Source organism: Hemitrygon akajei, chromosome 13, assembly GCF_048418815.1.
Source record: "Hemitrygon akajei chromosome 13, sHemAka1.3, whole genome shotgun sequence".
NCBI lineage: Eukaryota > Metazoa > Chordata > Chondrichthyes > Myliobatiformes > Dasyatidae > Hemitrygon > Hemitrygon akajei.
Genome location: NC_133136.1, coordinates 13,182,263 through 13,194,954, shown reverse-complemented (window position 1 = coordinate 13,194,954; position 12,692 = coordinate 13,182,263). Strand labels below are relative to the sequence as shown.

Below are 12,692 nucleotides of genomic sequence, written 5' to 3'. Positions count from 1 at the left end.
CAGTCCAAAATGTCCACTGTTTACTCCTTTCCATAGATGCTGCCTGGCCTGCTGAGTTCCTCCAGCATCGTGTGGACAGTCAGAGAGGCTTTTTCCCAGGGCTGAAACTGTTGCCACAAGAGGACACAGGTTTAAGGTGCTGGGGAGTAGGTACAGAGGAGATGTCAGGGGTAAGTTTTTTACTCAGAGAGTGGTGAGTGTGTGGAATAGGCTGCCGGCAGCGGTGCTGGAGGCGGATACGATAGGGTCTTTTAAGAGACTTTTGGATAGGTACATGGAGCTTAGAAAAATAGAGGGCTATAGGTAAGCCTAGTAATTTCTGAGGTAGGGACATATTCGGCACATGTATTGTGCTGTAGGTTTTCTATGTTTCTATCTTGTGTATGTTGTCCCACAGCAAATTCCTAACACATGTAAATGTAAATGGCAAATAAAGTTGATCCTTGATGCTGGATTCTGACAAGGAATTTAATAAGATGATTGCAGAGATTGTTGTAATTAAAAAGCCAATGCAAGACTTCATTGGTTAATGATGGAAATTGTAACTTCACTCATTCCTTCTGTAGTAATTGTATTATCAGCCTTGCTCTTGCTGGATCACAAATGAATTTGTTTACCATGTTTACATGGATGAAGCTGTATGTACACATAAATACAGATTTTTTTAAATGAAGCAGAAAAAACACGCAGATGACTCTTCTCAGAACACAAGTCAAAGATTATTCTACCTCAACCAAACTCTATCTACCTTCAGAACTAGTCAAAGTAATATAATGGTTATTTAATGCATTTAATGTTGAAGGGTTGAAAGCATCCCTTTCAGGAGGGTAACTAAAACTGCATCACAACACCAGCCTATCAACCATCAAGGACATATCTACAGAAAGGTGCCTGAAAAAGGCCAGAAATACCACAAACAATCACACCCACCCTACCCATCCCACTTCCATCAGGGAAGAGGCTATGCAGCATCCACGCCAGGACCACAAAACTCAAAAATAGTTACTTACCCCAAGCTTTCAAGCTAATCAACACCTTCACCCCGCCACCCCTACACACCATAAGACCATAGGATTAGAATTAGGCCATTCGGCTCAGCAAGTCTGCAACATCATTCAATCACGACTGATCTGCTATCCCTGTCAACCCTATTCTCCTGCTTTCTCCCCATGACCTTTGACATCCTGACTAATCGAGAACCTATCAACCTTTGCGTTAAATACCATCAACTAGCGTAACTTTACTTACAGACAATCAGTTGATGTATACCACTGTTACTTGTGCATTGTGTTTCATAGGATTGCTTTTATATTTGTGTTTTTTAATTTTTTTTGTTTATGCTTAATTTTTATGCTGCATTGGAGTAACAATCGTTTTGTGTTCCTTTACACATCTGTAATGAAGAATGACAATAAGTAATCTAGAATTGTGAATAAACAATCTTGACTCACAGAGAAATCAAAACTCGGCTTTAACATTTATTAAAAAGTAATATGAGTGAAGTTATGACTCATCTTATGCAGATCGAAACTTATGTTGACTGTGACATAGAAAGTCCTCGGAATGAAAGGGTTAATGTGGTGGCTCTGGGCCTGTACTTGCTGCAGTTCAGAAGAACGAGGGGGGAATTTCATTGAAACCTATTGAATATCGAAAGGTCTAGATGTGGAGAGGATGCTTCCTATAATGGGGGAGTCTAGGACCAGAGAGCACAGCCTCAGACAAGAAGGATGTTCCTTTAGAACAGAGGTGCGGAGGTATTTCTTTAACCAGGGGACATTGCCGCAGATGGCTCTGGAAGCCAAGTTGCCGGGTATATTTAAAGTGGAGGCTGATGAAGTTCTTGATTAGTAAGAGGTCAAAGGTTATGGGGAAAAGGCAAGAAAATGGGGTTGAGAGAGAAAATAAATCAGCCATGATGGAATGGCAGAACAGACTCAATGGGCTGAATGGCCTAACTCTGCTCCTATGTTTTATGCTCATGGATTAGAAAGTGGCCACTTTCCATTCACCAGGAAAAATCCTTATCTGTGATCTGCACTGCAGGATACTGAACCAATGAATATTTAAAGTTATTTTTGAACTGCTATAAAATAGAATAGAAATGCTTACTTGCCACATAAAGTGCTGCTGAGTTTTAAATGACAAACCAAGCCACAAATATTTTGTAGAAACACTCTGACCTTACAAAAGTCAAGCTGATTGTAAATTTGATAAATATTTATGCAAGGTCAGCTTTGTTCTCATTATAAACTTAATGAAACCTGCTGCAAAATAGTTTTGAATATGCACAAAAATATGGTTATTTTCCTTCCATCTCCTGTTAGAATTTTTCAAAATGATTGGCTGCCAATATAATGAGATCACTCTTGCTAGATAACCATATAACAATTACAGCACAGAATCAGGCCATCTCGGCCCTTCTAGTCCATGCTGAACGCTTACTCTCACCTAGCCCCACCTACCTGCACTCAGCCCATAACCTTCCATTCCTTTCCTGTCCATATACATATCCTTTTTTTTAAATGACAAAATTAAACCTGCCTCTACCACTTCCACTGGAAGCTCGTTCCACACAGCTACCACTCTCTGAGTAAAGAAGCTCCCCCTTGTGTTACCCCTAAACTTTTGCCCCTTAACTCTCAACTCATGTCCTCTTGTTTGAATCTCCCCTACTCTCAATGGAAAAAGCCTACCCACGTCAACTCTATCTATCCCCCTCATAATTTTGAGATGTCAGATGTCCTCCCACGATAACACCAAATGACATTAGTATAAAGCAGTGTCCACTCATGGATCTGCTAGCAATAAGTATTACAAGGAAAAGCTGTTCAGCATCCCTCATGTGGGGGTCCACTTCCCCTTTCTCTTAACCCCCTCCCCCATCCTCATGTCTTGCTCATCACTTTCCTCTGGTTAACCATCTCCTTTTCTTTATTCCATAGTCCACTCTCCTCTCCAATCAGATTACTCCTTGCTTCAGCCCTTTGCCTCTTCCACCTATCACTTCCTAGCTTCTCACATCATTCCCTTTCAACCCCCCCCCCCTTTCCCTACCTACCTACTTTCCCCCTCACAGCTTGTACCTTCTCTTCCCCCCACCTCCTTATTTTGGCTTCTGTTCCCCCTTCCTTTCTAGTCCTGATGAAGGGTTTCACCCCAAACCGTCAACTGTTTATTCATTTCTATAGATGCTGCCTGACCTGCTGGGTTCCTCCAGCATTTTGTGTGTATAGAGCTGGTAATGGTGATGTTCTTACTGCTATTTTCCAAGTGATCTATGTTTCAGGCCAAAACCCTTCATGAGCCCTGATGAAGGGCCTCAGCCCACACTGTCCACTATCCATTCCCTCCCATAGGTGCTGCCTGACCTGCCGAGTTCCTCCATCATTCCCTGTGTGTTGCTTCAGATTTCAAGCATCTGTAGAATTTCTTGTGTACTCACCGTAAAATCCAGGCCATTAGCTCTCTGATAGTTTTCCTCCCCCCTGCTCCACACCTACCTTTGACAAAAGTGTGAATAAGACCATAAAACTATAAGATAAAGGGGCAGAATTAGGCCATTTGGCCCATCAGGTCTGCTCTACCATTTCATCAAGGCTGAACCATTTCCCTCTCAGCCCCAAACTCCTGCCTTCTTCCTGTATCGCTTCATGCCCTGACTAATCAAGAATTTATCAACCAGCCTCTGCCTTAAATATACCCAATGACTTCGCTTCCACAGCTGGATGGCAACAAATTCTACAGATTCACTTCTCTGTGGCTAAAGAGATTCCTCCTGATCTCTGTTCTAAATGGATGAGGCTGTGTCTTCTAGTCTTAGACTCTCTCACCACAGAAAACATTCTCCCTACATCCACTCGATCTAAACCTTTCAACATTCGATAGGTTTCAATCACATTTCCTCCTCATTCTTCTAAATTCTAGTGAATACAGATATAGGGCTATCAAACATTCCTCATATGACAAGCCTTTCAATCCTGAATCATTTTCCTGAACCTCCTTTGAATCCTCTCCAATGGCAGCACATCCTTTTTTTTAAGATAAGGGGCCCAAAACTGCTCACAGTCCTCTGTGAGGCCTCACCAGTGCCTTATAAATCCTCACTATTACTTCCTTGCTTTTATATTCTGGTCCTCCTGAAACGAATGCTGACATTGCATTTGCCTTCCTCACCAGTGACTCAACCCGCAAATGAACCTTTAGGGAATCCTGCACGAGGTCTCACAAGTCCCTTTGCACATCAGATTTTTGAATCTTCTGTCCGGTTAGAAAATACTCTACACTTTCATTTCTTCTACCAAAGTGCATGACCATATACTTCTCAACACTGTGTTGCATCTGCCACTTCTTTGCCCATTTTCCTAATCCGTCTAAGTCCTTCTGTAGCCTCTCTGCTTTCTCAAAACTACCTGGCCCACCACTTCTCTTCATCTCATCTGCCAACTTGGCTGCAAAGCCATCAATTCTATTATGCAATTCATTGACATATAAAGTAAGCAATCCCAACACAGATCCCTGTGGAACACCACTAGTCACTAGCAGCAAAAGTTCCCTTTATTCCCACTCTTTGTCTCCTGCCACTCAGACAATGCTCTATCCATGCTAAACTCTTTCCTATAATACCATGGGCTCGTAGCTTTATGCCTGGCACCTTGTCAAAAACCTTCTGAAAATCCAAATGCACAACATCTCCCTTTGTCTAGCCTGCTTGTTACTTCTTCAAAGAAATCCAACAGATTTGTTAGGCAAGACTTTCCCATAAGGAAACCATGCCTACCTTGGCCTGTTTTCCCAAGTGCCTCCAAGTATCCTGAAACCACATTCTTAACAATCAACAACATTTTCCAAACCACTGAGATCAGGCTAACTGGCCTATAATTTTCTCTCTTCTGCTTCTTTCCCTTCTTCAAAAATGGGCTGACATCTGCAAATTTCCAGTCCTCCGGAACCACGTCAGAATCCAGTGATTCTTCAAAGAATATTACTAATGCCTCCACAATCTCTTCAGCTACATGTTTTAGAACACTGGGGTGCAGACAATCTGATCCAGCAGAAAACAAAATGATAGTTTGCAAATGTGATATTTTATCATTAAACAGAAACAAAATATTGTCAAGAGTTCTGGGGAATTGCCTATGTAATAAAATTGTCTCTGATGTTGATTATCCTTCTCAAGATAAGCAAAATATATTCACTTGTTACTCACCAAGCGGTTTTCATCAAAGACTTCAAACAGCAGTCTGTGATTTTGGGGGTTGACCTGCAATTTATACAATAATATTACTGCTGGATAACATCACACACCTGACAACAAGAACACAGATCTTGACATTGTGTGGACTTTCATGACACAGGATAATGAACAGCAGCTGAGACTTCCAGTTGATTTCTGATATTTAGCCTCTACTAGTTTCAACAAAATTGTATCTCAGAGAAAGGGAGAAAAATGCTGCTTAATAATGTGCCTTCAGCACAGATGACCAAAGATAACTTTAAACCCCTTGTTTTCTCCTTAGAAACCTTCCCTATAATCTGTCACCTCATTAAAGGAAGAATGTGGAAGCTTTAGATTTAGAGAGGGTGCAGAGCAGATCTACATGGTTGGAGGAGCAACACCTTATATTCTGTCTGGGTAGCCTCTAACCTGATGGCATAAATGTCAATTTCTAAACATCTATTTTTCTAACTTCTGGTAATTTCTCCACCTTCTGTCATCCTCTCTTTTTTTTCCCATTCCCTATTCTGGTTATGCTCTCACCCGTTCTACTCGCCTGTCCACTAACTCTCTCTGGCTCCCATCTTCCTTCCCCTTCTGCAATGGTCCACCGTCCCCACCTATTTCAGCATCTACAGAATCTCTTGTGTTTAAGATTTATCTGGATTAGAGAACAGTCATATGAGGAAAGGTCGAGTAAACTAGGGCTTTTTTTCCTTCAGAGCAAAGGAGTGTGAGCGGCAACTTAATAGAGATGTATAAAATTATGAGGGGCATGAATAAATAGAGTGGACCTTTTTCCCAAGGTGGTAACAGCCAATGCTAGAGATATCTAGCATTAACAATGAGTGGAGGAAAGTTGAGGAACATTGTTAAAGGTTTTTTTTCTATACACAGAAAGTGATAGGTGGCTGCAATGCACTGCCAGGGTGACAGTCTCTTAAGAAATAGGCATATGGATGAAATAAAAATGGAGCGTTATGAGCTGTGTAGGAGGGAAGGGTTAGCTTGACTGTGGAGTAGGTTGAAAGGTCAGTACCCCATTCTAGACCTTAAGGCCTGTACTGTGCTCTAATGTTCTATAACTTCAGATAGATTCCAGATTTCAAGGTGAAAACAATCTCGGTCAGGATCCCCTGGTTAATGATAGGGGTCCATGGCATAAAAATCCCTGATCTAGGGAACAATTGATTATTCCAGCTTCCAACAGTGTGTCAGAAAAACCTGCACTATTTCAGGTCACTCACTGATAAAAATTAGTATTTGATTTCTGGTGCCCAGAAAGGAATGCGAGCCAAAATATGCACTTTTCATTTTTTACTCAAAAATCCATGAATGAAGCAAGAAAGGTCCTGATTTAGCAAGTGACGCAGGAAGGCATTCAAAACAAACCTTAATTTAAAAGACGTCCCATATTTTATTTTTTGCTTTGCACTCCACCCTAGTGGCAGTGGTGAGGAGCTACGGTCAAGAGAAAAAAAATTCAGTATCATCTTTTCCTTCTATTTGTGTAAGCATCACAACATTCAGGTAATTTACACAAAATGCTAGGGGATCTCAACAGGTCAGGCAGAATTTATGGAAATGAACGAACAGTCAACGTTTCGGGACAAGACCCTCCTTTGGGACTGAAATGGAAGGGGGAAGACGCCAGAATAATCGGAATCAGAATCAGGTTATCACCAGCATATGCCGTGAAACTTGTTGTTATGTGGCAGCAGTACAATGCAATACACAATAATAATCACCGGGAATTAGTTAAATTAAGTAGGTAGCGCAGGTAGGGAGGGAGGTAACATTCATGGGTTCAATGTCCATTCAGAAATCAGAAGGCAGAGGGGAAGAAGCAGTTCCTGAATCATTGCGTGTATGCCATCAGGCTGCTGTATCTCCTCCCTGATGGTATAAACAGGTGGAAGGAGGATAGCAGGTCATTGGGACAGGTAAAAGGCTGGAAGAACTGACAGGAAAGGGGAGTGGACCATAGGAGAAAGGAGAGAAGAAGGGACACCAGGGGGAGGTGATAGGCAGGTGAGAAGAGGTAAGAGGCCAGAGTGGGGAAAAGAAGAAGAGGGGAGGCAGAGGGTTTTCTTTTACAAGTTAAAATCAATGTTCATGCCATCAGTTTGGAGACTACCCAGATGGAATATAAGGTGCTGTTCCTCCACCCTGAGGGTGGACTTACTGTGGCACAAGAGGAGGCAATGGACTGATGTGTCAGAACAGGAATGGGAATCCGAATTAAAAAGTATGCCCACTGGGAAGTTCCGCTTTTGGCAGATGGAGCAAAGGTGTTCGATGAAGCAGTCATCCCATTTATGATGGGTCTCACCAAGGTAGAGAAGGCCTCATCAGCAGCACCATACAGAACAGATGACCCAAGCAAATCCCCCACTGAAGGGTTGCCTCACCTGGAAGGACTATTTGACGCCCTTTATGGACATGAGGGAGAAGGTGAATGGGCAGGGGTAGCACTTTTGCCACATGCAGGGGTAAGTGCCGAGAAGGAACTAGTGGGGAGGGATGAATGGACAAGGGAATAATGGAGGGAGCGACACCTCTGATGTCCTAGAAAGAAAAGTATCATCCTGGGAACAGATGTGGCGGAGATGAAGGAATTGAGAAAAGAGGATAGCATTTTTTTTTTACAGGGGACAGGTTGGGAAGAGGTATAATCAAGATAGTTGTGGGTATTGGAAGGCTTATGAAAGATGTTGGTTTGCCTTGAGAGATGGGAACAGAGAGATTGAGAAAGGGGAGGGAGGCATCAAAGATGGACAAAGTGAATTGAAGGACAAAGATAAAGGCAAGGTTGATGAAGTTGATGAGCTCAGAATGGGTGCATGAAGCTGCACCAATGCAGACGTCAATGTAGCAGAGGAAGAGTTGAAGATCATTACAGGGGAAAACATGGAACTGAACTGTTCTACATAGCCAAAGAAAAGGCAGGCCTATCTGGAGCCCATGTGGTTGCCCAGGCAACTCCTTGAGTCAGGAGAAAGTGGGAGGAGCCAAAGAAAAAACTATTCAGGGTGGGGACCAGTTCAGTCAGACAGACGGTGGTGGTGATGGAAGGGAACTGGTTGGTTCTTTTATTCAGAAAGAAGCGGAGAGCTTTAAGGCCTTCTTAGTGGCGTATAGAGGAGTATTGGGACTGAACACCCATGGTGAAATGAAGCGGTCAGGACCAGAGGAGTTGAAAGTTACTGAGGAGATCGAGAGCATGAGGATTGTCGCAGGTATGGGTGGGAACAGAGTGAACCAAGGGAGATAGAATGGAATCAAGGTACGAGGACAATAGTTCAATGGGGCAGGAGCAGGCAGAGACAATGCCTGTCTACAGACAGGTTTGTGGATCTTGGGTCGGTAGTAGAAGCAAGCAGTATAGGGTAAGGGAACCATGAGTTTGGTGGCAGTGAATGGGCTTTCTCCAGAGTTAATGAGGTCACTGATGGTGTCGGAGACGGTTTTCTGATGGTCTGCAGTGGGGTCCTCTTCGAGGGGTAGGTATGAGGAGGTTATGAGAGCTGCCCCTTGGCCTCAGCAAGGTAGAGGTCAGTCCACCAGACAATAACAGCACCCACTTTGTCTGCGGTTTAGATGGTAAGATTTGGATTGGTATGGATAGAGTGGCGGGCAATGCATTCAGAGGAGGTAAGGTTTGAGGAGGGGAGGGGTTTGCTAGATAAGGTGTTTGATGTTTTGTTGGCAATACGAGAAGAAAAGATCCAGAGTGGGGTGTCCAGGAAAAGGACGAGGGTTGGAGATGGGAGAAGTGGTTTTCACTGCATGTACCTTGTCAGTATTATCAACTAAACAGCTGACTTTCTGCTACCCCTTGTCTACCTCCCTAAGTTTCCCTGGTCTTCCCTTTATTAACCTGCCTTAACTGTATCCATGCTCCTTTAGCCCATTGAATTTAATTCATTTGATTTTTACTACTTCAAGTTACACCAATTAATTTTTCAACATGTATACTTTTGCTGAAGTAACTCTCTTTCACTTCAAAAATTAATTTAATACATTTCCTGAACTTTTAGCTTACAGTTCTGATAAGTCTAGAATTTCAACATATGTATTTACTGATACACTGCATGCCTAACATAGTGTGGTTTTGGTTTTCATTTTAGGGAACATTTTCAAAATGCAAAACTAATCCTTAACTAACAATGAAGGCTTGAAGCATATAATCATATTAATCCTCAGCCACACAAGTGGAATTTGTAAATTAGTGCATAGCACATAACCCCCACCATCCAAGTCATGCTCTCTTCTCACTGCTGCAATCATGAAGAAGATACAGGAGCCTCAGGACACACACCACCAGGTTCAGGAACAGTTATTATGCCTCAACCATCAGGCTCTTGATCCACAGGGGATAACTTCACTCAACTTCACTCATCCCATCACTGAAGTGCTCTCACAACCTGTGGACTCATTTTCAAGGACTCTTCATCCCATGTTCTCAATATTTATTGCTTGCTTGTTTGTTTGTTTGTTTGTTTGTTTGTTTGTTTGTTTGTTTATTATTGTTATTATTTCTTTCTTTCTGTATTTGTACAGTTTGTTGTCTTTTGCACAATGGTTGAATGCCTAGTTGGTGCACTCTTTCACTGACTTAATAATGGATATTATTCTATTATGAATTTATTGAGCATGCTAATGAATTTCAAGGTTGTATACGGTGACATCTATGTATTTGATAATAAATTTACTGTGAACTATGTTACTGGAAGAAATGGTGATAAAACTACCTAACAAATTTCAGGAAGAGCTCAGACTCTCATCTTATATGACTAATTGGCCCAGTAGGAGGACAATGAAGAGTTACTGAAACATCAATCATACCGAAGGCTGAGGTCAGAAGATCGGGAATTAGAAAAAGTCAAACATGGGACCATCAGCTTGCGATCACTCTGAAACATTCTAATATCATCCAGTGTTTAATGAAGTCCATTCAAACTTGTCATTGTGTGTTTTCAAATTGCTCAGCAAAATACTGCCATTACAGTATAACAATACCAGAGTATAACTTCTAAACTAAGATCATAAAACATAGGAACAAAATTAGGCCATTCAGCCCATCAAGACTGCTCTGCCATTCCATCATGGCTGATTTATTGTCCCTCTCAACCCTATTCTTCTGTCTTGTCCTTGTAACATTTGATACCCTTATTCATCAAGAACTTATCAACTTCTGCTTTAAATATTCCAAATGACTTGGCCTCCACAGCTGCCTAGAGCAATAAACTCCACAGATTTACCACCCCCTGGTTAAAGAAATTACTCCTCCTTTTCTAAAGGAATGTCCTTGTATTCTGAAGCTGTGCCCTCGGGTCCTAGACCACCCCCTTGGTAATTAAACAAGGTGCATTGTGTTCAGTTCTGTTCACCTTATTATACGAAGGAAGGGAAAGCTTGTGCAGAGGAGATTTACTAGGATGCTGCCTGTCCTATAGGGGTGTCCACATGGATGTGTACAAGATAATATGAGGCACTGATCGAGTGAACAGTCAAAGACTTAATCCCAAGGTGGAAATGGCTAATGCAAGGGTGGGTAACTTTAAGGCATTGTGAGTAAAATATAGGGGTAATGTCAGAGGCAGGAGCTTTCTTTACAGAGTACCCTGCCAGGGTCGATGAAGGAAAATACATTAAGGACATTTAAGAAAATCTTAGATAGGCACATGGATGAAAGAAAAATGGGAGGGAAGGATTAGATTTATCTTTGAGTAGGTTAAAGGGTCAGCACAACATCATGGGTGAAGGACCTGTACAATACTGTACTATTCTATGTTCAAAATTGACACTTCATTGATTTTACTCATTGTGAAATATGACTTCATCTATTATAATGTGGACATTGATGCAAAGATCAAACTTTTTTTAATGCAAAGAATAATCTTTCATCATCCTGATGAGGGGTTTTGGCCAGAAACAGCAACTCTTTATTCCTCTCCGTTGATGCTACCTCTCCTGCTGAGTTCCTCCAGCATGTTATTTGTGTTACTGTAGAGATCAGTATCCATTTCCTGGATGTAATCACTGGGATTTCATACAACCAAGTTGCCTGGAATAAAAAGTTCCTTTTCCAAAAGGATATTAGTGATATTTGAATTTTTGCAAGTAAATTCACTTTGTCTATGTCATTAAGCTTTATGTTTATAATTTGACAACTACAATGTAACCACTATACTAATGTCAAATGACTGAGTCAGTCATATACATATATATATAAAATTTCACTCAGGTGCTTAATTATCACTTACCCTGAAAAGAAATTCTTCGTTCCATTTTGGATTCAATGACTGCAAAAGAAAATTCAAGACTAAGTTTTACTTTTGCAATTGAACAAAAACACATTCAGGTGCAACATAGCCAGAATATGTAACCTTTAAAACACAGCTATCTCCAGAACAAATTTGTTAAGCCGACCAACAAACTGCAGTCATCAGAAAGCAAACTTCTACTTGATATAGGTGGTGAGTTTTCCTCCCACTCCCCCCACCCCCCACCATCCCCATGATAGCCAATGCCATTATTTAACATGCGGTCTTGAAATGGTAATGAAAAATAAATGGACAGGTGATAGTATTTTGCAGAAAAGATGACAGTGATTTCAAAATGGCAATAAAAGAAAACAAAGACCAAATATGATAATAGACACATCCTTCCATTTAATATGACATAGAAAATATTTTTAAAAAGCATCACTGGTTAAGGAAGGAGTCAATATCTGAAAATAACCATATTTATAACCATGATTCTTTTCTCCACAGAGAGAGTTAAGTGCACCAGGTTTCTGGGAATTCACACCACAGATGACGTCACATGGCCCCTTCATATCCCTTCCCTGAACAAGAAGACACAGCAGTGCCTCAACTTCCTAAGAAGATTGAGGCAAGCAAAGCTTCCCTCACCCCCATCTTAACTGTGTTTTACAGGAGTACCACTGAGAGCGTCCTGGCAAGTTGCATCTCCATCTGGTTTGGGAGCATTTGAGCATCGGACCAGAAGTCCCTCAGAGAGGATCAAGGGGCTTCCCTATAATCCATCGGGGACATTTATCAGGACTGCTGCATATGCACAGCCCTTAGTTTTATTAAAGATCCCACCCATCCATCCAGTATCCTCATTGACTTTCTACCATCAGACAGGAGACTACGATACATAAAAACAAGAACGGTCAGGATGGGAAACAATTTCTTCCCCCAGGCCAATAGGCTTCTGAACTCCCTGCTGCATCATATTCAAACAGTCACTAGTTAATCTGTTCCAGCACAATATATAATATTAATGCGTTTTGTTTGTTATTTATGTGTGATTCATCTACAGATTTTATCTTTACCCTCATATGCCATCGTGTGTTATGTGCGTTATGTGTACTACTGCGTTTTTACACCCTGGTTTGGAGAAACGCTTTGTTTCTATATACGAGGGGTTATTGATAAGTTCGTGGCCTGAGAGAGAAGGA

General features: G+C 41.5%; 1 protein-coding gene across 3 annotated transcripts in view; it reads right to left on the bottom strand.

Annotated features, from left to right (window-relative positions):
- Positions 1-12,692, bottom strand: part of nedd4l (NEDD4 like E3 ubiquitin protein ligase) — a 418,746-nt gene that overhangs the window by 249,300 nt on the left and 156,754 nt on the right. For all 3 annotated transcript variants that reach the window (XM_073064158.1, XM_073064157.1, XM_073064163.1), the window contains exons 4-5: positions 11,488-11,526; positions 5,210-5,263 (exon numbers count right to left, since the gene is read on the bottom strand). In XM_073064158.1, coding sequence (XP_072920259.1) covers positions 5,210-5,263; positions 11,488-11,526 — 93 coding nt within the window. The remainder of the gene's footprint in view (positions 1-5,209; positions 5,264-11,487; positions 11,527-12,692) is intronic.